The sequence below is a fragment of the Nicotiana tabacum genome, chromosome 10, assembly GCF_000715075.1.
Source record: "Nicotiana tabacum cultivar K326 chromosome 10, ASM71507v2, whole genome shotgun sequence".
Taxonomy (NCBI): Eukaryota; Viridiplantae; Streptophyta; class Magnoliopsida; order Solanales; family Solanaceae; genus Nicotiana; species Nicotiana tabacum.
This window is the reverse complement of record NC_134089.1, coordinates 19,207,548-19,231,020: the sequence shown is the minus strand read 5'-3', so window position 1 is coordinate 19,231,020 and position 23,473 is coordinate 19,207,548. Positions and strand designations below refer to the sequence as shown.

Genomic DNA, 23,473 nt, shown 5'->3' with positions numbered 1-23,473 from the left:
AGTGGATTATTTGCACAAATGTGCACGCGCAGAAGTGGGATTTGCGACTGCAGAAGTAGTTGCTCGGCATTAGTGACTTCCGCAGATGTGGATGGTTGACCGCAAAAGCGGTGCCGTAGAACCGAAAAGGTTGGGCCAACATTTAAATTCAAGGGTTCGCGATTTTGCTTCATTTTAAACATTTCAAGCTCGGGATTGGGCAATTTTTGAGAGGATTTTTGAGGGATTTCTAGAGATAAGTCACTTGTGCTCATTTTTAGTCAATAATCTTGTTTCCTCATTGAATTTCCCACCTAGTTTGTATGTATTTAAGGTGGAATTTGGGAGTTTGAGGCTAGGGATTTCGAGAGTTGAATTTGGAGATATGGGTGGGGATTTGGTGTCGGATTTTGGTAAATTTAGTATGGTTGGACTCGTGGTTGAGTGAGCTTTTGGGTTTTATGACTTTTATCGGATTTCGAGACGTGGGCCCCGGGGCCAGCTTTTGAGTCGACTTTTGGCTTTTGATTTATAACTTAGTATTTCCTTATGGAATTGATTTCTTTATCTCGTGTTTATTGTATCGACCTGTTTATGGCTAGATTCGAGGCATGTTGAGGCCGATTCGCGAGGCAAGGGCGTGTTGGAGTAGGAATTTGCGCGGTTTGAGGTAAGTAACAGTTCTAAATTTGGTTATGAGGGTATGAAACCCCGTAGTATGTATCTTGTGATTGGTTTTGAGGTGATGCACATCATGTGAACTATAAATCATGTTTAGACCATATGTTGGCACTGTAGGGACCCCAGAGGTCGCGTACATGTTGAATTATCTGCTAAATTATTGTTTTGTACTCAGTCACAGTTTTACTTGGACATCATATCTTAGTCTCTATTGTTCTTTGTTGATACATTATATCATTTTTGTTTGGGCTGATTTTCATGATCATTGAGAGCCCGAAAGACTATAGAGTTTGATGACTGAGTGAGGCCGAGGGCCTGATTGTGAGGATATTTATTGGATCGGGCTACACGCCACAACATATTTTTTTGATTTATTCCATAATTGACTTGTTATAGCACTTGAGCTGAATAAGCCCCTCCGGAGTCTGTACACAAAAGCACAGGTACCTACTGAGTATGAGTGCCGAGTGCCGAGCGACTTAGAGGAATGAGTGACTGTGAGGTTGGAGTGTATGGGAGGACTGAGTGAATATTGCTTTGATATTATGCACTTGATTTCATTACTGTTGCACTTTAGCTGACATATATCACTGTTATATAATTTCTGAGAGATATTATATCCTGTTTCAATTGAACTTGATATGAATTAACTGTTTTGGCCTTAATTGTCAAACTTGAAAGCATGTCTATTTTCCTATGTTGAAATTACTGTAATTGAACTATAACCATGAAGCTCGTTACTACTTTCAATCCATTATTTAGTCTTGTTACTTACTAAGTTGGTTGTACTCACGCTACACCCTGCACTTCGTGTGTAGATCTAGGTATTTTCGGACACGGTGGATGTTGATTTTTTTGCACAACTTGATCGTTTGGAGATTCCAAGGTACTGCCCAACATTCGCAGACCTTGTCTCTCCTTCCCTATTTTTCTGCTTTATGCATTTAGTTTCAGACTATTATTGAAAGTATTTCCAGACTTGTATTGTATAGACGCTCATGTACTCAATAACACCATTGGGAATTTCAGTATTAGGTTTTGACTTTCTATCCAGTTTTTGATGATTTAAACCTACGTTATTTTATTTTTCATTTAAAAGTATTGGAAGTATTTTGAAGTGTCGGCTTGCCTAGTATAGTGAGGCGCTATCACGACAGGCTGTAAGTTTTGGGTCGTGACAGTTTGTCGATTCCAGTCATTTATTCAAAGTTTTTGCCTTTGTTTACTCAATTTTCAATTGTATGTGGTGCATTTCCCCTTTTTATGTTGGTCTGGACTTAAGGTTTGAATGGTTGTTGATATCTGTTTTTTTATTCATATGGGGTCTATTTGTTTGTTGAGTTCAATTTTTTATTCAATTTTTTGCTTTTGTTTACTTTGTTTTGGCTGTATGTGATCCTTGCCCCTTTATTGGTAGATCCCCTCTTTAACTTATCTCTTTGTATATTACTGATGGGTCATTTTTCTTGTTTCTTTTATGGCTTGCATTTTCTTTTTTTGAAGAATGATTGAGAAGGTTGTTTTGATCTTTAATCATGGGGGTAAGTGGGTGTTGGAACCTCAAGTAGTATATTTAAAAAAATATATGTATTGAAATGTTATGATATGGATTTGTTGTCTTGTATAAACATTTGTTTAGAATACACCGAGAAGTTAGGTTTTAGGGAGGTGAAACAAGTACTAGTAACATGCTCTATTGGTAGGTGCTTTTTAATTGAGGTTGATGCAGACATTAGAATACTATAGTCTTTACTGTCTAACCAATTCCATGAGATTCAAATATATGTTGTAGAATAGGGTAAGTTACATGTGCTAGCTCCAAGCATCATTCACCATGATGAACCTTATAACTTCGCTACAGATGTTGGAACTGATTGAACTGATTGTGATTCATCTTAGGAGGAGGACGCTTATGAACCTAACTCTGGTGATTATGATAGTGAAGAATTAGAAATATTTAGAAGAGAAAAGAACAAGAAGTTAATGACACACTAGACAAGTTTAAGAACTTGGAAAAGGGTATGAGTTTTAAAGACCTGGCTGAAGCTAAAAGAGTTGTGGGGTACTATGTAGTTGCTAATAGGAAGGGCCTTAAAGTTAAGAAGAGTGCACTAGTAGAGTTAGATATACCTAAGTACAAGTCCAATTATTTCATGAACAAAGTGCAAAATAATCCTAAGTACAAGGTCAAAGACATGAGGGTGAACTTGGAGGATAGATTCAGACTGAATATTAGCTATTAAAAGATGAAAAGGGTTAAGGGAATGGTCTTAGAGAAATTGGAGGGTGGCTACATTGATGACTATAATATGTTAGAAGTCTATACTCAAGAGTTAAGGGACAGTAACCCTGGCACATATATGATTATAAACATATCAAAAGATGTTTTAAAAGAAGGAAAGAAGAGAATTCTTAGAATGTATATATGCTTCTAAGCTTTGAAAAGTGGATGGAAAGCATGATTGAGGAATTTAATAGGTCTGGATGGCACATTTCTAAAAGGAAAATTCAAAGAAATATTATTGGTAGCTATGACACAAGATTCTGCCAAACACTTTTATCCACTTGTTTGGGTAGTGGTGGATAGAGAAACAGGTAGAACTTGAAAGTGGGTTATGGGGATGTTGAGATCTTCCTTAGAGTTGGGAGATGGTGAAGGAGTGACATTTATTTCAGACATGCAAAAGGTAATAGATTAACAACTCACATTATTTTTCACTGTTAGTTTACTTTAACTACTAAAAGACTCGCATTCTTTATTTATTTTGGTTGTTGTAGGGTTTGATTGATATTGTTGAAACTGTGATTCCTAAATCACATCACAAATGGTGTGTTAGGCACATAGAAGCTAATTGCAGCAAGAACTGGAGGGGTGTAAAGATGAAAAGCCTATTGTGAGCTTTTATGATGAAGAATTCAAGGATCAATTGAGGACCCTAGGGACTATTTCTGAACATGCTGCTAAAGTCCTAAATTGGTACCCACCACAAAATTGGTATAGGGTTTATTTGACGCAACATGCAAGAACCAGATGGTTGACAATAACTCCACAGAATCATTCAACAAATGGATTCTAGCAGCAAAGACACAAACTAATAATCAAGATGGTTGAAGAGATTAGGGTCAAGGTAAATTATTATTTTAGTATTTTATAAACTAACTAATTTTATGTATTATTATATCAAAATTTGATTATTGATTTTCCCTTGTTTGAAAGGCAATGAAAATGTTAAAAACCCATGAAGATGAATGTAGGACTCGGAGAGATGAATTCAATCCATATACCATGGAATTTTTGGGTGATTTCAGAGAAATTGCACAAGGGTGTGAAGTTGATTTTAATGGTGACTTTGGATATGAAGTGCATGAAGGTCCAGAGAAGCATACTATCAACTTTCAACTAGAGAAGTACACATGCAGATCATAGGACTTGACAGAAATTCCATGTCCCCATGCAATTAGAGCTTTAATTTACTAGAAAGGAGAGACATTGAGTGAAGTTCATTAGTGGTATTCAAAGGAAGCTTACATGAATGTGTATATACATTAAATACAACCAGTTAGAGGTGAAAAATTCTGGAATGTGGAACCAAATCATGCAATGAAGCCACTAGAAATAGTCAAAATGGTTGGTCGACAAAAGATAAAGAGAAAGAGAGAGAATGATGAGGCAAGAAAGAGAGGGGGGGGGTTGTTCATCTTCAATAAAAGGACTTGTGATTACATGTGGATACTGCTGTGAGAGAGGTCACAACATCAAAAAATGTCCTTTGGTAATGCTAATTATTCCCTTCTTATTAACTTACAATATTTTTAACTTCAATGTCTCTAAATGAGACACCTTCTTTGCTTGATTTTCTAGGTGAAAGGGAAACATAGTCACTTCTTCCAAGGTGAAGGATCTTCCCAAGAAGTACAAGATGTGACCTTAACAACACCCCAAGATAGTCAAACTTCTGAATTTATTTTTGTTCTTACTTCTTGAATGAGGCCAATGACAGCACCCCAAGACAGTCAATCCAGTCTTAATGAATCACTTTCACACACACATCAACAAAATACCTCTATTCAATCCACTAAAAATGAAATACCATCACTAGTTTGGATGATGACTTTGATTATGAAGATGGAGATGCAATATTTGAAGATGAACATCTAATTTTGAGGCCTAAGGTGATATCTGAAGCTAGACGAGGCTTTAAAAGAAAAAGCTGAGGCAACTGTCAACTAGTACCAGGAAGATTGCATTCAAGGGGTGATTAATCTAGTGCCAATGTACCTACAAACTTGCCCTATTCACCAAGGAAAATCACTTGCAAAGGCGAAGCAGCAATGGCATCAAGACAATCGTTGGCAGAAAAGAAAAAAAAGTTAAAAAATTGAAGGCTAAGAAGATCAATCATTAGGAATGTTTGGTGTATTCGGATGACTGATTTAAAACTTAGAAAATAAAACTTTATTTTTGTAATGACTAATGACTGATTCAAAACTTATTTTCTTTATTTTTGTAGTGAATCAGTTATGAAACTTGTTGTATTGATTCACCCCAAAAATCTTTTGTTGGGCTTATATTAGAGTGAAGTACATTGTGACATTTGGTGTTAAGTATCTTTGTTGGCTACATATAACAATGTCTGTTATCTATTAATTATGTTCTTGTTATCTATTGATGATATTGGTTGTGTTCGAATGCTTGTGGCAGAACTTCAGATTTTAATGTGCATAATATACAAATAAAAACTGCAAATTCAATAAAAATGGAAATACCAAAATACATTACAATGACAATTGCAAATTCAATTACTAGCACTAAAATATACAGACATTAACCTAACTAAAACCTGCATATTCCCTTCATTTAACAACTATGTCAACACTAATAGGCGTTAAACATCATAACATCTTGACACTATTAAGCAAAACAACTTCTCTACATCATTTTGTAAGTCACAAATATAACAAAAATAACCAATGACCATAGTTAAAAAAAATTCCATTACTTTAATTTCAACTCCAAATTTGAAACTTTCTCCTCCAATGTAGATACATTATTCAAATTTACAACTTTATTACCAAGCATATCATCGACCATCCTCCTAAGCTTATTCATTTCTTGATGAAAGACATCCAATGAATTTTTTTACTTGTGGATAAACATTTACACATGAGGTGGAAGTTCTTCATCACGCCATGCCCAATAACGACAACCATTAGTCTCGTAACGAGGACATTTATAGAATCTATGACCAATATTCATAGGTGTTGTAGCAGTAAAAAGATTGGCTATTAGTCCGCAATAACAAGCACGAGAGTCACTCGGGTCACGAGAAGAATAGAGTAAGATTCAGACATTTGAAGAAAAAAATAAAAGAACTCCAATTTATCAAAGATTTTGAGTTAAAAGATAGGAGATGAGAGATGAGACAGGAGAGAAGTTGCAGTAATTTGGTGTATGAAATAGGTTAAAAATGACCTAACATCGGGTATTTTGGGAGTAAAAGTATTTTTACTAGTTCGGGTCGGGTCGAGCTACACGGGTAATCGGTGGGCTGAAATATGGATTGGGGTGTGCTATATTTAATGGTTAGTCATAATAACCACGTGGAATTAAGAAAATATTTATTTAATTGATAAGTAGTCAGTTAGAACTAAGGGCATAAATATGCTAGATTTTTAACGGCATGGTCAGTCTTAGCAAAATATGTGAACAAGAGCATTTATAGACTGAAGCTGATACGTTAGGGGCAGATCTGGCCCTTTTTCGTGATTTATAATAGGCTGATCAATTTAGTTAATCGGCCAAACATAAATTAAAATTCATCTCATAAAACATCAACCATTTCAAAATTCAAGTCAAAGTCATAAGTATACTAGTTTAAAAGAGTTTGATTTTCGAAATGTAGCTTGCTTTTCTACTTTACCATTGATAATAGATAATGAGAGGATGTATAATCTAGTTTATTTTTATCACATAAATAAGGATCAAAAGAGATAGCGGAGTAATCCAATGTATAATTTGCAAGAGACTTAGCGTTTTCATAGTGAATCTATAATTATTAGAATCTAATGTCAATCCTTTATGTTAAGAGGAGAAGTATAGAAGCCCCCAATTAGAAGGTGCGAGTGGTTAGCCTCGGTGGGTAGCAGGAGGGGAAGAGGTAAGTCTAAGAAATCTTGGGAAGAGGTTATTAGGCGGGACATAGCGCAGCTAGAGCTGACTGAGGACATGACCCTAGACAGGAGGGTGTGGAGGCCAAAGATTAAGGTAGAAGATTCGTAGGTAGTCGAGCATTTCTCTTTGTCTTGCTTAGTTCGCCAACATTAGTGTTAGTATGATATCTTTTATCCATAGATGGCTATTACTACCTAGAGTTTGACTGCATTCTTGGATTCGATCTTATATTATCTTGCTATTATTCCTACTTGTTGCAATTACCTTTTCTTTTTCAGTCGTTCTCTAACCGAGTGTCTAACAACCTCTCTGTCCTTCCAGGGGTAAGGGTAAGACTGCATACATCTTACCCTCCCCAGACCCCATTTGTGGGAAACTACTGAGTTTATTATTGTTATTGTTGTTGTTAGACCTTTATGTGTAGAAAATACTTAAAAATAAACATGTCTGTAAAATCAAGTAAAGAGTTCAGAATAACGGAACAATAATAATTTTTTTATTTTATCACATGTTAGATATATTTAACATTGTTAGAAAAGTGCGCTAATACTTTTTATCATTTTCTATCAATACATACGTACTATTATATATTAAATGGTAAGAATAAGTTGTAATACTAATTTCCAGGAACAACAAAAAAGAATATTAGTATTTCCTGGTTTACCAATGATAATAGATAATAAGAGGATGTATAATCTAGTTTTTTTATCACATAATTAAGGATCATTAGGGGACAACGGAGTAATCCAATGTGTATTTTGCAAGAGACTTTGTCTTTTCGCAGTGGATGTATAATCATTAACACCTAATGTTCATCCTTATACATACTTAAAAATGACATTGTTTATAGAATCAAGTAAAGAGTTAATATTAACTGAATAACAATAATTTTTTATTTTATCACATATTTAACATTATTAGAAAAATATGCTAATACTTTTTATCATTTTCTATCAGCACATACGTACTATTATATATTAAACGGTAAGAATAAGTTGTAATACTAATTTCTAAAAATAACAAAAATGAATATTAATCTTTTCCGATTTACCATTGATAATAGATAATAAGAGGGTGTGTAATCTAGTTTCTTTTTATCAAATAATTATGGATTATTAAGGGACAACAGAGTTATCCAATGTATATTTTGCAAGAGACTTTGTGTTTCGCAGTGAATGTATAATCATTAAAATCTAATGTTCATTCTTATATATTATACTTTAAAATGGCCTTGTTTGTAGAATCAAGTAAAGGGTTAAATATTAATTTAATAAAATTTTCTTAGTTTATTACGTGTTAGATATACTTAACATTGTAAGAAAAATATGCTATTACTTTTATCATTTTCTAGAAACACATACCTAGTATTATATTAAATGGTAAGAAAAAAGTAGTAGTATTAATTTTTAACACAACAAAAATGAATTTTAGTCTTTGTTTGTTGGAGAATGATATTACAACAATATGTACTAAAATTAGATTAGCCATAATTGTACATAATATCTTCCAAATTACATTGGTAACTTCGTTTTCTTTTTAAATGCCAAAAATCAAATTCTTCTCTCGGTTTTGGATCCCACCAAATTTCCCAGATCTAACGCATTTGGGGTCAATATCGTCATTTCAAAATCATCCTCCTGTAAAACTCACGCCAATTTCTCCTTTCCCCATTTTCTTCCCACTTTCCTTTCACCAAATTCCCCGCGCATCTCTCCTCCGCCGTGCACCACCATTCTCCGCCACCAAATTCACCACTGCAGCTCCATTCCACCGCCGCTCAAAATGACGAAACTACCCATACTCCTCCTCCTTCTACTCTGCCTCTCCTCATTCACCGCCGGCGAAATAAAAAAACTCAAAATCCGATCTGATAACCGGCCCATGATCCTCTTCGAACGGTTCGGATTCACACACACGGGTCAAACATCAATCTCTGTCTCCTCCGTCTCTGTGATCTCCACCGTAACATCGCCTGACGCTTCCCGCCTCGGATTCTTCCTCTTATCTGAAGAATCCCTAATTCAAGTCCTAATTGAGCTTCAACAAAACCCTAATTTCTGTGTCCTTGAATCAAATTACATTCAACGCCTTTTCACTTTTCGTGATCTTTCGCCTCCGCCTAATTCGTCCTTCGATCGAGCTTACCCTGTAACTTCACCTAATGAATACTCTCTGTTTTTTGCTAATTGTGCACCTGAATCGAAGGTGTCTATGGATGTACGAACTGAGCTTTATAATCTCGATGGCCGTGTTAAAGATTATCTCTCTGCAGGTTTTGTTCGATTACCTACTTTGTATTTTGTTCTGATATATTACCCAATTTGTATTTTTTTTGTTTGGGTTATTTTGTGTTTTTGGATATATAGATGTATGTGTGTTTGAAGAATAGGAAATCTGTGCATTTGATCAAGTGAATTTCCATCATATGGCTGCAAAATATGATAGTGAAAGTGTTTTTTCATGAATTATGACGGTGGTGTCGGGTCAGGTTGGGCACCGGGTACCTGCTGCCTCGCAGTCTCCAACACACGTACCGGTTAACTGTGCCCGCAGAAATCACCTTGATGGAAGGGTTCTTCTGGTTTGATATGGGGAAAATTTTTTCCCAGTAAAATATTTTCCTTTGTGAAATCATTTGTTTTAGCTTGAGTTGTGAAAGCAAAGTCTTTTCCTTGATGAAATTATTTTTCGAGCTTTTGGTTACCTTGAATTGGGAAGAGCAAAATATTTTGCTCGATGATACCATTTTTCATTGTTTGGTTACTTGAATTGTGTAAAACAAAATATTTTCCTTGATGGAATGGTTTTCCCATAGTTCGGTTACTTGAATTGTGGAAAAAATACTTTTTAACAAGGGAAATATTTTCCATCGAAAAGAGGAAAATGACTTTGCCAAAGTCATTGTTTTTACAATTGGAAGTATTCTAAAATGGCTCCATATTACGTGTTTCAATTGCTATTAACCTTTAGTATTCAGAGGTAACATGAAAACACTATCCTTATACCCTATACTAATTTTAGAACAATTAGCATATGTCACTTACTTTAATACCAACCAAACACTGGCAAATAATCAGAAAAAATGAATTTTTGAATAAAACATTAATCAACGGAAATATTTCATCATAACAAATGCAAGGTAATACTAGTACTTTTAATAACTTGTCATATTCAAATATTATGATAACATGAAACCCACTTGGTGGAAATGCCAAATAACCATAATTCAGTTATGCACTTTGTATTTTCCCTCTCTCTGCATATTCAACTTATCATAAATTTGCCCTCTTTGTACAGGTCTTACTCAGTTGCCCACTTTGTACTTTTTGTTTTTCTTGGCTTATTTTGTCTTTCTCGGTGTCTGGGTGTTTGTGTGTTTGAAGAATAAGAAATCTGTGCATAGGATTCATGGGCTTATGGCACTTTTGGTTATAATGAAGGCGTTGAATTTGCTTTTCGCTGCTGAGGATAAGCATTATGTTAAGGTTACTGGTACTGCACACGGATGGGATGTGTTGTTCTACATTTTCCAGTCCATACGTGTGGTTTTGCTTTTCACTGTTATTGTTTTGATCGGTACTGGGTGGTCGTTCTTGAAGCCCTTTTTGCAAGAGAGGGAGAAGAAGGTGCTGATGATTGTGATTCCGCTTCAGGTTTTGGCTAATGTGGCTTCCGTTGTGATTGGAGAAACAGGTCCTTTCATTAAGGATTGGGTCACTTGGAAACAGGTCTTTTTGATTGTTGATATTATCTGCTGCTGTGCTATTATTTTCCCCATTGTGTGGTCGATTAGGTCGTTGAGGGAGACTTCCAAAACTGATGGGAAGGCAGCAAGGAACTTGGCAAAGTTGACTCTTTTCAGGCAGTTTTATATTGTGGTGATTGGATACTTGTACTTCACAAGGATTGTGGTTTTTGCCTTGAGGACAATTTCGGCTTATAAGTATCAATGGGTGGCATATTCTGCGGAGGAAATAGTGAGCTTAGCTTTTTACATGGTGATGTTTTACATGTTTAGGCCAGTGGAGAAGAATGAGTACTTTGTTCTTGATGATGAGGAAGAAGAGGCTGCAGCATTGGCCCTTCGGGATGAGGAGTTTGAGCTGTGATTTTGAGATCTGTGGCTGCTCGCTCTCCTGCCATTATACAGTTGTCAGCCTAACACTGCGAGTTTTACTGAAGTGATAGTAGGTTTACCGGGATGAATTACAATTCACTTTTCTTTTTTGGTAGCTTTGGAATCACAAAACAGGCTTGTAATTTTGGATAATGGAATTCTGATGTCATGTAATTGTTATATAAACCTCATTTTCATGTAATAGTCCCTTATCATGATTTTGTTTCATCTGTCCCTTTATTGTCTTTCATTGCCTTCTCTCTCCACTTAGGGGTCGTTTGGTTGGAAAGGAGTTATCCTAGGATTAATTATTTTAGGATTTAAAAAAATTACAATCCCGGGATAACTAATCTCAGGATTAATTATATCACAATTTTCTTCCAATTAAATATTGGATAAACTTTTTTTAAATTTAGTTCCGGAATTAATTATTCTTTATCCCTTGTACCAAACGAGTACTAAGTGAATTCAAGAAGTTCTTGAACTGTGCATGAAGTTGTTACGATCGGCTAGTCTTCACATTGGAGAAATTTAACTTAGCCATGCTTATCTTTTTGGGCTGTTGGCTTGGTGCCTATGATTGTTTATTGTCCATCTCGTTATGTGTTTTTTTACTCTATCTCATGTTGTTTCAATTATACTTTTGATGATTTTAGGGTGCACTGGAGTGTGCTCATCCTAGAATGGCTCAAGTTTTCTCCACTTATGGTTTCTAGCATTCATGCTGCTGCTGCTTCTTCTTCTTCCTTTTTTTTTTTTTTCGCGGTCAATTTAGAATCAGCAAACTATATTTGATAATTCACTCCAAATTACGTTGATTACTTCGCCATGCTATGCACTAGCCCAGAGGCGGCTCAATAGTATTGGAGGCCTAAAGCCAAGACGTTATAAGAGATCTTAAACTTATTTAATAATTTTAGATATTTTTGTTGAAGTTTTTTTCTTTCTTTTATACTTTTTGAGATGCAATTTCATCTTGACGGTGTAACCAACCCCTTTAATCTTTGTTGAAACATTACTAATCTTTGATAAGATTTTATTAAGTTTAATTTTGAATTTTTTCTTTTCACATGACCGTCAACATAAATTACTATATAGCATTTCCTCCCAAAGTAACAATCAAGTAGAAATTTGTATTTACAAAGAAGATATATATTTTATGATCTAATTAGCTTGAAGTGTACCAACAGAGATCTTGAAAGAAAATACCTTACAAAGTTAGAGTTGTAAACATGTGCCTAATAAAAGTTTTCTTTGATTTGGTAGCCAACCTTGTTGACTTGGTTTGGTTTGGTAGCCAACTTGTTGAATTTCTTTGGTTTGGTAACCAACTTTGTTGAATTGTGAAAAGTGTGTGTAGATTGGCAAATATGGTAGGCTTTAGAGAGTGAAACTTTGGCTATAAAAGGAGAGGTTCAACTCTCATTTCCATACACCAACAAAGAGAGAAAGAAAGAGGGAGGTTTCACAGATAAGGTATAAGAAAATAGTCTGTGAGGAAATTAGAGAGTGAACGATATTGTAGTAAGGTGAAAATATCAAAAGAGGGTTATTTCTTTTGAGTGTTGTAGTGGTCTTTGGAGTATTTTATTCAGATCTACAAAGTGTAAAATTCCTTGCTATAGTGATATCAGTTGCTCGTCTCAGGGCCGTGATTTTTCCCTTATTCAAAAGGGTTTTCCACGTAAAAATCTTGGTGTCGTTGTTACTCTTTTATTCTTGTTAATTACCGTATCTCGGTGCTATATTATTATTTCCGTGGGGGTTTATTCCCAACAAGAAGAACTAGAAAGCAACTGCAGATTTAATTGCCTTTCACTTTCATTTGAATTTGCTCAACCAACTCCGATAAAAGACAACATAAAATATAAAACTATGTTATTAATGATTGGTGACAAAGTAGCAAAATATGATTGAAAAAAATTCTTATCACTATTTAATAAATACAATTAATATTTAAATTACATATAAAAAAAGTATTTTTGGAGCCTCTGATTTTGTAAGGCCTAAAGCGGCCGCTTTAGTGGCTTGGGGGTTAAGCCGCCTCTGTACTAGCCTTGTCATTGAAGATTTCAAAGGAGAGTGAGTGAAGATTAGTAGAAATTCTTATGCTTCAGTGAGGGTTTATCATGCATATCATGTTATGCACTACTAGGCATGATAAGATATAACTTTACGCTAGGTGTAGTAGTAGTAAGTAGAAACGGGGCAACATCGGTATACGAAGAACGAATTTAAAGATCTTAAGACAAATTTCTCATAGATCTTTAGTGAGAACCATCTTCTAAATAGCATATATATTATGGAAAAGGTTCAAAACTGCTCCTGAATTATAGGCTTAGGACTAAATATATCCTCCGTTCATCTATTGCGCTAAAATTACCCCCGACATTTTCTTTTCGGCTCAAGCCTACCCTTCGGACTAACAACCATTTCCATCAAAAAAAATATTTATTTAATAATGACATGGCAGCTTCTCATTAGCCGAATTTAAAACACATGATCCTATTAAAAAGACTCATCCATATGTACCCATTTTCGGACTAACCCGCCCCAAACTGCACTAACCCAACCTGAAGTGCCTAATTTTTTATTAGCAAATCAAAAACAAAACAAAAAATTAGAAAAGTAAAATATAGTATCACTATTTGATCTAATACACTTGAGTTCATGCTTTGTTTCTGAGTTTACAAATTTCATTGGTACGAGCATTTGAAAATACAACTGGGTTCACTGGTGGAATTGAGAAAGGATGATCCTTTGCTGAATTGAAGAGTTTTAGTGCTTAAAACTTTCCTTGATCACTCTACTGTCGCACCTCCTCTTTACCACCCGAGAGGGTATGAGACTGGAGCACCGGTGCTCCAAACTTCAGTATATTATACTGGACAAATATACTTGCTAGAACTCCAGTATATTATGATGGAGTTTTAGTGTATTTATGCTGGAACTCCATCATATTATGCTGGAGTTCCAGCATAAGTATGCTGGAACTCCAGTATAATATGCTGGAGTTCAAGCATACTTATGCTGGAACTTCAGTATAATATACTGGCGTATTTTCCGGGTTTTGAACAGTGTTTTCGCTCAGATTTATCTTTACATGAAAAGTGGCTAAATTTCGATTACTTTTGAAACTGGGCTATTTTTGAACGACCAATTGTAAATCTGGCTATTTTTTAATTTCTCCCTCCTTTATAGGAGTATTTCGTATAGGGCAAAAATCACATGCTCACAGCTACTGATTAGGATCTTTGGTGTGCCAAATTCGTGGCTTGAAATTGTCGAAGTTGTTGAGAGAGTTTGGTTTTGAAAGTCGAGATTGTTGCTTGGAACCTGCTGATTGTTATTATTTGAAGCTCAAGTCAAGTTTATCTACTGTCTTGGTTGCTCGAAAATGCAAGGAACAAAGTTGTCCACCATTGAAGCTAATCAAAATTTTCAGATCTGAAATTTTAGAGGGTATTTAGTGATTTGTGGATGTTTGTTTATGTCCAAAATTTGTAGTTCTCTATAGATTTGAACTGATTTTTTTGTGGAATAAACTAAAAGTTTGATTGCAGCCATTGACACGACTCTTCTTTCTTTGAAGAGCCCTAAGAAAAAGCACTTAGAAAAGAAAGAAGAAGAGTCCCGTGGGGTTGGGGGTTCCCTTTTTTTGTTAAATTTTTGGTTCAAGGCGGGTTATTCTGAAAACGGTACATATGGGTGGGTCGTTTTAATGAGGACAAGTGTATTAAATTCGACAAATGAGAAGCTGCCACATCATTATTAAATAAATCTTTTTTTTAAATGGCCGTTAGTCATAAGGGTAGACTTGAGTTAAAAAGAAAATGTCAGAGGCAATTTTAGCGCAATAGGTGGACGGAGGGTATATTTAATCCTAAGCTTATAGTTTGAGGGTAGTTTTGACCCTTTTCCGTATATTTTATGTTGCCAATTCTAGGTTAGAATACTTGGCCTTTTTGAGTGTGTTTGGTACGAAGAAAAATTCAAATTTTTCTATGTTTGGTTTAAATATTTTGGATAATATTTTTCTCATGCACTCACTTCCCGGCCAAAAAGAGGAAAAATGTTTTCCAAAACTACTCTTTCTCAACCCACCCTATTTCCCACCCACACCCCCACCACACCCCACTCTCATAACTCAGAATCCACAATATCAAGATCCTGAATTCAACATTGTGTTTCGGCGGTTTTGGTTTTGCCTGCAAAGATGAAACCTGAATTTGAACTTACAATATGCCTTCATTGCAAACGTATTTGGCACAAATAGACCGCAGCTTGATCAGCAGAAGCCCACTAAAAAATAAAATGCAACGTAGAAGCCCTCATTTGAAAGGACAGTGTTCACATATTTATGTTATTCAAAACAAAGTATTGATAAGACTAGCATTTCGAATTTCATCTCAGCTTTCTCCATAGTAAATGAAATAAAAATTTCTCATTTAAAAGAGGATTGAAGCCTGGACATGCAGGCAGATAATCAGAACATTTCTAATTGTCATCTCACATCCTAATCTAGCTCACAGGGAAATGGAAAGTAGATTATTTTGAAGGTGGAGGAGACTACTGAAGAAGTCGAACAGCAATTTGGTTATTAAGAACGAAGCCTCTGTTCTTCGTAATAAAGGCGTGTGCGGCTAAAGCCTGTGAAGGGAACTGCACAAGGGCCACTCTAACTGGTGGTCTGCAACAAATAAACCAAAACTCCATCTTATACGGAACAGAGAACACATCACAGTTAAGAGAGCCAGCGAGATGTGAGTGGTAAAGCTTCTATACCTATCAAAACCTCGCTGTTGTCTGGCGAATATTTGGATTGATGATCCATCATACTGGCAACCAGAAAGAAAACGTTCCACATCATCTGCCAGTGCATTCCGTGGGATCCCTTGCAATAAAATCTGGAAAAGCCAACAATCATCAATAGATTTTTTGCTTCAAAGCCCTTTTGTATCACTATTAGAAATGAATGAATCGAATAGCAATATTTAATTTATCATCAATCTCATTGCATTCAGAAAGAAAGAATAGTTCATTGGTATATTTTTAAATTACAGTAGTTTCCGACTGTGGAACAGCTTGGGCCCACCTCGACTACTCCACTAGCTTGGGCCCATCCGCTCACTAATGGTTAAGCAGATGGGAAGAAATCACCTTGTGTTTTTTTTCCTCTTAATTAGCATGAGGTTTTTATTTTTGTTATCAGCCTTTCCACCACCATCTACCACACACCTACCCACCAAAAAAGAAAAAGACAAACAGAAAGAACAATGAAGACAGTTAAACACCAAAGACCCACTTACAGTTTTTCCATCATAGTGTGGCAAAGTGTCCCACTGCTGACGATCAGCCTACAATCAGAAAGGTAAAGAAATGATGATTCTGCATGCAAACCTCCAGAGATTAATAATCAACCAGATGCATGTTCGAAACAGTACCCTCTCCATTCTGAACAAGCGACTCGTCCGAACAACTGCCCTTAGTGAAGCGTCATAAGCATTCCGAGTAGGGAACTGAATCATCCTATTCGAGAGATAAAATATGGAACAGAGCAGTAATAAGTATTTTCTTTTTTGATAAGGCAGCAATAGGCATCCATTAATTGAATGTTTGAAGTAATTACACACACACACACACACACATATATATATATATAGCTCGTTCAAACAACCAACTCATAACAAAAAATGCATATATGATAGGAGTCAAGGTTGGAAAGTGTTCTTCACATAAAGCGCAACCCACGAAAAGGTAAAAGGGCAAACAAAAAAAATGACAACTTCAAAAGCTACCGGTGGAAAAGCAAACAACTCTAATAAGAAACATACTAAGGAAACTGGTATAAAACTAAAGAGTAATATATTACCCGCATTGACTAACTATTGGTAGTGTAATCCAGATTAACTTAGCAAGCTATTAGCCTATACTAGCTTAAAAATCATTTAAAAAAATAAAGCAAGACATTCAATATGATAACAAACCGGTGGTCATTTGATTGGTGAACAAGTTATACCAGGATCATAATACATGAATTAAATAACAACATGATTTTTTAGTAAAGATACTTCTTACGATACACGTTTAGTTCATTGGACTAGAAATGGATATATAGGATATAATATAAAACATGTGTTTAGTTTTACACTAGATAAATTGAGAAAAACTTTTATTTCCGATTTGATCCTTAACTTTTTTAAAGGCCTTTGGGAGGAGAGTTTTGGAGAAAGCATCTTTGTTATTTTGGTGTTTAATCCGGGAATAGTATCCCCCGGATTGTTACCCACATTGCATGTGGTATTAAAAAATACCACAATTATGATATAAATCCATGGATTGTTAATTCCGGAATAAAAAATTCAACCAAACACGAGATAAAACAATCCCGTACGTTCTCCCGAGATTGTTATCCCTTATCCAACAAACCAACGACCCATAGGGGTTTTTATAGGTAAAAGTAAAATATTTTATTAATAAGAACATCCTCCAACATTAAGATGGTGCTGGATTATAAATAAGTATTCAAGGAAAGCTTATTGCAAGAGGGAACCATTTCTCACCCAAGCCTACATATCCTATGTATTCGAGGGAGAGGCTAGAACGGAAAAAGTCTAGGTTCTACAGATATGAGATAGGCAGAAGGTATGGCTTGAGCAGTTTCTTGAAGAGCAAATTCGATCTTATAGTCATCTTCTTTGTTCGGAAAATGCACAATGGAAAGGGATGCTAGTCGCCTCAACGAAGTTGTAGCCCAAAATAAGAAGATCTAGAGTAATTCCTCAAGTAACATGGGCTCAGTGGAAAACTCGAGTTTAGATTCTGTATGCTCATGTAAACGGCTAGGGCCGGCCGACTGGTAGATCCAAAAGGATCTAGCCATAGGCCTAGCCGGATATCGTTTGTCCAGAAACAAAACAAAAATAAAGTTGATTTTTAATAGTAGTTCATGAGAGCTTGAATCCCCATGCATTACGCCAACAAGTCTCACCACCAACTCTAGCTGAGAAGTTGAGTCACCTTTCTTTTTTTAAAGAAACAAAATAGAATAAAAAATAAGATAGTCTATATCCAGCAGCGATCATAGGATCGCTCTATGAATAGGTCAATTCTCTTTGACATAATAGTATGACTCCAAATATTGCTTTGGACATAATAGATAGTATTCATCATTAGGTTTTACTAGCCTTAACACTCTTAGTTATTCATCATTAGCTTTTGACGTAATAGTATGACTCCAAATATTACTACCAAATGATAAAGATTTTCTTTACATAGGACCCACATCCTACCAGGTTTTTATACTTTGATCCTTATATAAAATTATCGGTTGTACCTAAGTATATAATATTTGGCAAAGTCTGAAAGGGGGGAAAATAATTTATTCTCGACATGCATTTGATAGAGTTTTTAATAGGGTATGAAAAACAGACTTTTCTTTTTCATACTCAACAATCCCAAAACAATTTTCATTTATTGGTAGGCATTAGTAATGTTCCTAATAGCTATGACCTGAATATTCTTTTTGATAAATTAGCTAAGACATGAATATTTCAAGGATTTTTCCTGAATGCTGGTTGCCTGGTCTGAGTGAAGTCAAACAATCAGACATTGAAACCCAACATTTTTTATTTTTATAAAAGAGGTATTCAAAGCTAAGGAAGTCCAAATTAGAAATCAAAACCACAATATTTATATAAAATGGACAAAAGCTAGGAAAGACCAAATCAATGGTCCATTCTTGTGCATAAAATTTCAGAATCATTGTTCTCCGAAGATGAAATTGATCCATCACACTTTTGGCTCAATACGGCATAGCCCAAGGAATAAATTTGTGAACCTCTGTTAATTCAAAGTGGACAACATGGGGTTGGGTTGAGAGAAAAGCTGACACATTGCATTTTGAATATGACTACTAACATATGCTATTAGAAACATTTTATTGGATATATTAAACCACTATTGTGCATTAATATATATTTGATCAAATATATATTAATGCACAATAGTGGTTTAATATGTGTCTAATTTCAGTGGTTAATTTATAAAACATAGCCTATGTTACCCTCTAATATAAGATACAGATAAAATCACTAATGTGCATTAAAAATGCACATATATGTTTAATAGCATATTTTAGTTGCCTTATTCAAAAAGCAAAATGATATGGATCGGTATCTTCAATCCTTACATGCATCTTCCGAAATTAATTAAATTTGACCTCAACTAAAACTAACAAATTGTCCTAATATCAAAACATTATTTTCCACAAACAATGATTTTAGATGGCATGGAAAAGATCTTTTTTAGTTTTTCTACATTTAAAATTTGTGCTTTTCTGGGAACTAAAAGTTTTGAACCTAAGAATGATGGGTAACTTTAACGAATCTTGTTATTTGGAAGTAGAAAGAAAGTTAAGCGAAGAAATGGTTTTGGATCCGTCAGAGAGAGAGAGAGAGAGAGAGAGATTGAAGGAAGAATGGTGGTGGTTGTTGGGGGAGACAGGTGGAAGCGAGAAAACAATGTGATAAAAAACTTTGTTTTTATATATGAGAAGGATTTTTGGAGAAGGAAACGATTGATTTGAGTCAATTGCAGCTCATGTGTAAAGAGGCTATATTTTTTGAATTTGCTTTTGGCTTTCACGTGTTCTGGTCCAATTGTGTGCACTTTCTTTGCCATGTCAACAGTTAGGGTGGTTATAGATACACTTTGGACAAGAACAAGGGGTATTGGGACCCTAAAAAATTGGTGTAGTCGAAAAATAGGGCAAATTTGAGGGGGTCAGTATGTATTATCCCAGGATTAAATGGAGGCAAGCACTGACAAGTGACAAGTCATGAACATAGAACAAATTAGAAATAAAAAAAGATAAAAAGAAACACCTATAATCTTGCTAGAGAGCAAGTTCATTATAAGAAGGTTCATATAGTACGACCCTTTTAAAAGCAACGAGATGCTCACGATAGTACCTAATACAGATACGGGTAACTATATCCACCAAAACTTAGGAAGATGAGAAGAAACTACCAAGAGTTTTTGCAGGGACTAGAACCCTGATCTCCAATGATCCATTTTAGTTTCATTGACAACCAAGTCACACCCTTGGATGCTCAGAAATCAAAACCACAGCGATATGACCTATTTCCTTATAGATATTGTTAAACCTTATATCATAAAAGAAGAAACTTACGCAGCAACTGGAGCATAGTTCGGGTTGTACTCAAATCTAACGTCATCTAGGCTCAAATTAGAAGCCCCTAACATGCTAATAATGTCACTCTTTCTTGTATGCCTTCCGATGCCATAGATTCTCCCATAAACCAAACCTGGGAAATAGAAAGACCAAGATCCCGGATCAGTCTCATATGAGATTGCAATTGCATAAGCATATGGCATGAACAAAGATGCACGACTGCTATTACTATATTGCAAAAGTAGCCTGACGTAAAATAATTCCTTTCCACTCCACATGCGTGGATGTAAAGGAAATTAAGTGAAAGAAAGTGGATACAAGGAATTCATAACTTTTTTAATTGTTGATTATTGCCTCCAATTCCATCTATGCGAGCTTCGTGAAGCATAACTAGACCAAGCTTGGAACTTGGATAGAGGAAGGGGTCGCAGAAGGTTAAGGGTGGTTAGCATGAAAATTGCCAAATTAGGATAGAACAGTGAACTCATAGGAACGCGTGTGACAAGGATACAAAGCATTCATATAGCTGACCCTAAATACTCATAGGTCTGGATTGAGGTACAGTTGATTGATTGATGATTATTGCCTCTGTTCAAGTACTAAATTCACAATATTCTACCAAAAGCCAAATCCAACAAAACATTTTCACAGCCATGAGTTTTTCTAATTACAAGTTTTTAACACGTCAAACAGTTACCTAGTAGCAAACTGAAAATGCTCAAACAATAAGCAAACAGCAAAAACCCTAAACCCTAAATCACCAAAAATAGGGACAGACAAATTGAGAAGACTGCAAATAAGCACAAGGGTAGCCACATTTTCTTGCACTATCCATATGCAATCTAATAACTAATACAAATCCGTCATAACCACTTAACAATAATTTCAAAAACCCCAAGTCTTTAACATGTCAATAGTTACCTCATAGCAAACTGAAAATGTTCAAAGAATAAGCAGAACAGCCTAAACCCTAAATACAGAAATATTCGGAAAAAGACAGGCAAATCAACAAGACTTCTTAATAGTACAAATAAACAAAAGGGTATCCATAATTTTCTTGCATTATGAAAAACCATAAAAACCCACTTTTTTATACATTACAAAAATGATCTTTAAAAATAAATATAACAGCGAGAATAAATTATTATTATTATTATAACTATTTGAAAGATTTATATGTACCAGTAGATGGGTTTTGGAGGAATGTATCAACGGAGTTGTCCTGCTGAGGAGTTTCCGTTTGAGTTGATAACTGTCTGCTGAGGGACAACGTGAGCCCTTGATTTTGTAGACCCATCTGAATCGGACGGTTCGATTTAGTCATAGCTCTCAATAAACCCATCATCTTGGTATTCTGAAGCTAAAATGTTGAAAGTGAAAGCGTGAAGTATCTGATATGGCAATGAAGAAGCAGAGTTAACAATGGCTGCGGCCTGCGAGCGATATCAAGTGTGCTGAAGGCAAATATTTTACTGGTTGGATCTTAATACGACGTCGCTATAAGAAAGGTATCTTGTAGTTTCACCCCACAACTTTGCTTTTTGTTTTTCTACATATTCACACTTAGTAAAAATGACACTTCTTAATCTTTGGAGTTTGGAGAATTGAGAAACAAAAGATATATCTCGAGTAAATTATTTCTTTAACTAATATTTTTAGGATAAGTTTAGTTAAATAAATAATTTGTTTAACTAAATTTTATTAAATTTTAATGTTTTTGATAGGAGGACGTGGAGATCGAAAATTAGGGTAGGAGGTTAGTAGGTAGTCGAACATTTGTCATTTCCATAAACAAAAGTATTTATTATCGTATTTTCTTATTCTTCGATTTTATTACTACCTGTTTTTTTTTTGGTCATCTTATTATCATGTTGTTACTACATTTTCATAACTTCTACACTATCATTTTTCTTTTCTATTTATGTAGTGCTTATGCTTTACTTGAACCGATGGTCTTTTGGAAGTAGTCTCTCTACCTTCATAAGATTAATCACCTAGCAAACTATTTTCAACAGTAAGGCACTAAAGCCTTTTGAGATTTGTAATTTTTGTTGAAAAGTTTTGAGAACTGGTACGAAGGATAGAAATTCGACCGAACTAAATAATTTTTTAAAATATTGACTCCGCCTCCGGATCAAAGTGGATTAGCTCTTTTGAATTAGCTTTATCAGGCTAATTTGATGCCTTGCTAGCAGACGGTGTAAGTGGGGAAATTGAAAATTTGCTAGATGCATTGTCGCTTTTCTAATGAGGATTAGTGGAGTTTGTGCTGGAAAAGATAGGTGAACGAAGAGCAGTATTTTGGACAATTACTAGACAGAAAGCCTACGATTTTGTGAGAACTTTTATCAAGAAAGTTTTTCGAAAACTACTACAAATGCGATTCACCTTAAAGTTGTTGATCTTCCTTCAAACCTGCTCTCAGGACTTTCCAACAGAACTAAGCTTTAATGGGTTAGTGTTGGAAATAATTTGTTAAGTAATAGTAATACCTTTTTCACTGACTTATCCCCTCATGAATACAACCACTATAACACCAATCATACCACCGGAACCACCTGACAAGAATAACTATACGGACGTGGAAGAAACAATGCCACATTCCTACAAGAAAATGCTTCTTGACAAACCGGCAATTCACCAAACTGAATACTACGACGAAGATGCCACCACAATCATCAAAGATGATAAAGAAAAAAATATTGAAGGCTCAATCACCCTTTTCTAAGAAGACAAGAACCGCTTATATCTCCCATGGCGCTTCTCTGTTATCATAAAGGTCTTTGGACGTAGAATGTCTCACTAATATTTTTGCTCTAAACTAATTAACTTATGAAAACCATCTGAACAGTTAATCTTGATGGACCTAGGATGTGACTTCTTTATTGTCAAATTTTGTCCAGAAGAAAATATGGCTAAAGTACTACACCTAGGGCCATGGTTTGTCTCTGGGAACTTCCCATCAGTACATATATGAGAACCAAAATTTGTGCCACAAGAAGTTACCCTCTCTACCACAACCATATGGATTTGCCTATTACAACTTCCAACAGAGTTCTATGATAAAGAAATACTAGAAAAAATTGGTAGAAAATTGGGCAGACTACTAAAAATCGGCTCATGCACCTCCTCTACGTTGAGAGGAAGATACACACGCATCTGTATCCAAGTACCTTTGGAAACCCTAGTGGAAATATCAGTAATAATTGGAGACCACAAGCAAGCAGTGATTTATGAAGGCGAAGGCATACTATGCACAACTTGCGGAAGAATTGGTCACACAACAAAAAATTGCAACTTCAAAAAAGTACATTCACCAATGCCTCAA

General features: G+C 35.3%; 2 protein-coding genes across 2 annotated transcripts; one reads left to right on the top strand and one right to left on the bottom strand.

The window, feature by feature from the left end:
• The first annotated feature begins 8,404 nt into the window (after positions 1–8,404).
• LOC107831929 (protein CANDIDATE G-PROTEIN COUPLED RECEPTOR 7-like) lies at positions 8,405–11,177 on the top strand. The gene is made up of 2 exons (XM_016659725.2): positions 8,405–9,104; positions 10,130–11,177. Exons 1-2 carry the CDS (start codon positions 8,615–8,617, stop codon positions 10,939–10,941), a joined length of 1,302 nt encoding a protein of 433 aa, XP_016515211.1. The 5' UTR covers positions 8,405–8,614; the 3' UTR covers positions 10,942–11,177.
• A 4,106-nt stretch (positions 11,178–15,283) lies between these two features.
• On the bottom strand, positions 15,284–21,599 carry LOC107831931 (uncharacterized). The gene is made up of 6 exons (XM_016659726.2): positions 21,328–21,599; positions 20,143–20,278; positions 16,394–16,478; positions 16,259–16,306; positions 15,735–15,856; positions 15,284–15,639 (listed from the first exon to the last, which is right to left on the bottom strand). The coding sequence occupies exons 1-6, from the start codon at positions 21,488–21,490 to the stop codon at positions 15,519–15,521; spliced, it is 675 nt and encodes a 224-aa protein (XP_016515212.1). The 5' UTR covers positions 21,491–21,599; the 3' UTR covers positions 15,284–15,518.
• Positions 21,600–23,473: the final 1,874 nt, after the last annotated feature.

Coding starts and splice junctions, on each gene's coding strand:
- LOC107831929 (XM_016659725.2), top strand. CDS start 8,615: ATGACGAAACTACCCATACTCCTCCTCCTTCTACTCTGCCTCTCCTCA. Junction 9,105..10,129: donor TAAAGATTATCTCTCTGCAG/GTTTTGTTCGAT, acceptor CTCTTTGTACAG/GTCTTACTCAGTTGCCCACT.
- LOC107831931 (XM_016659726.2), bottom strand. CDS start 21,490: ATGATGGGTTTATTGAGAGCTATGACTAAATCGAACCGTCCGATTCAG. Junction 16,479..20,142: donor AACTATGCTCCAGTTGCTGC/GTAAGTTTCTTC, acceptor TCTCTCGAATAG/GATGATTCAGTTCCCTACTC. Junction 16,307..16,393: donor GCTTGTTCAGAATGGAGAGG/GTACTGTTTCGA, acceptor TTCTGATTGTAG/GCTGATCGTCAGCAGTGGGA.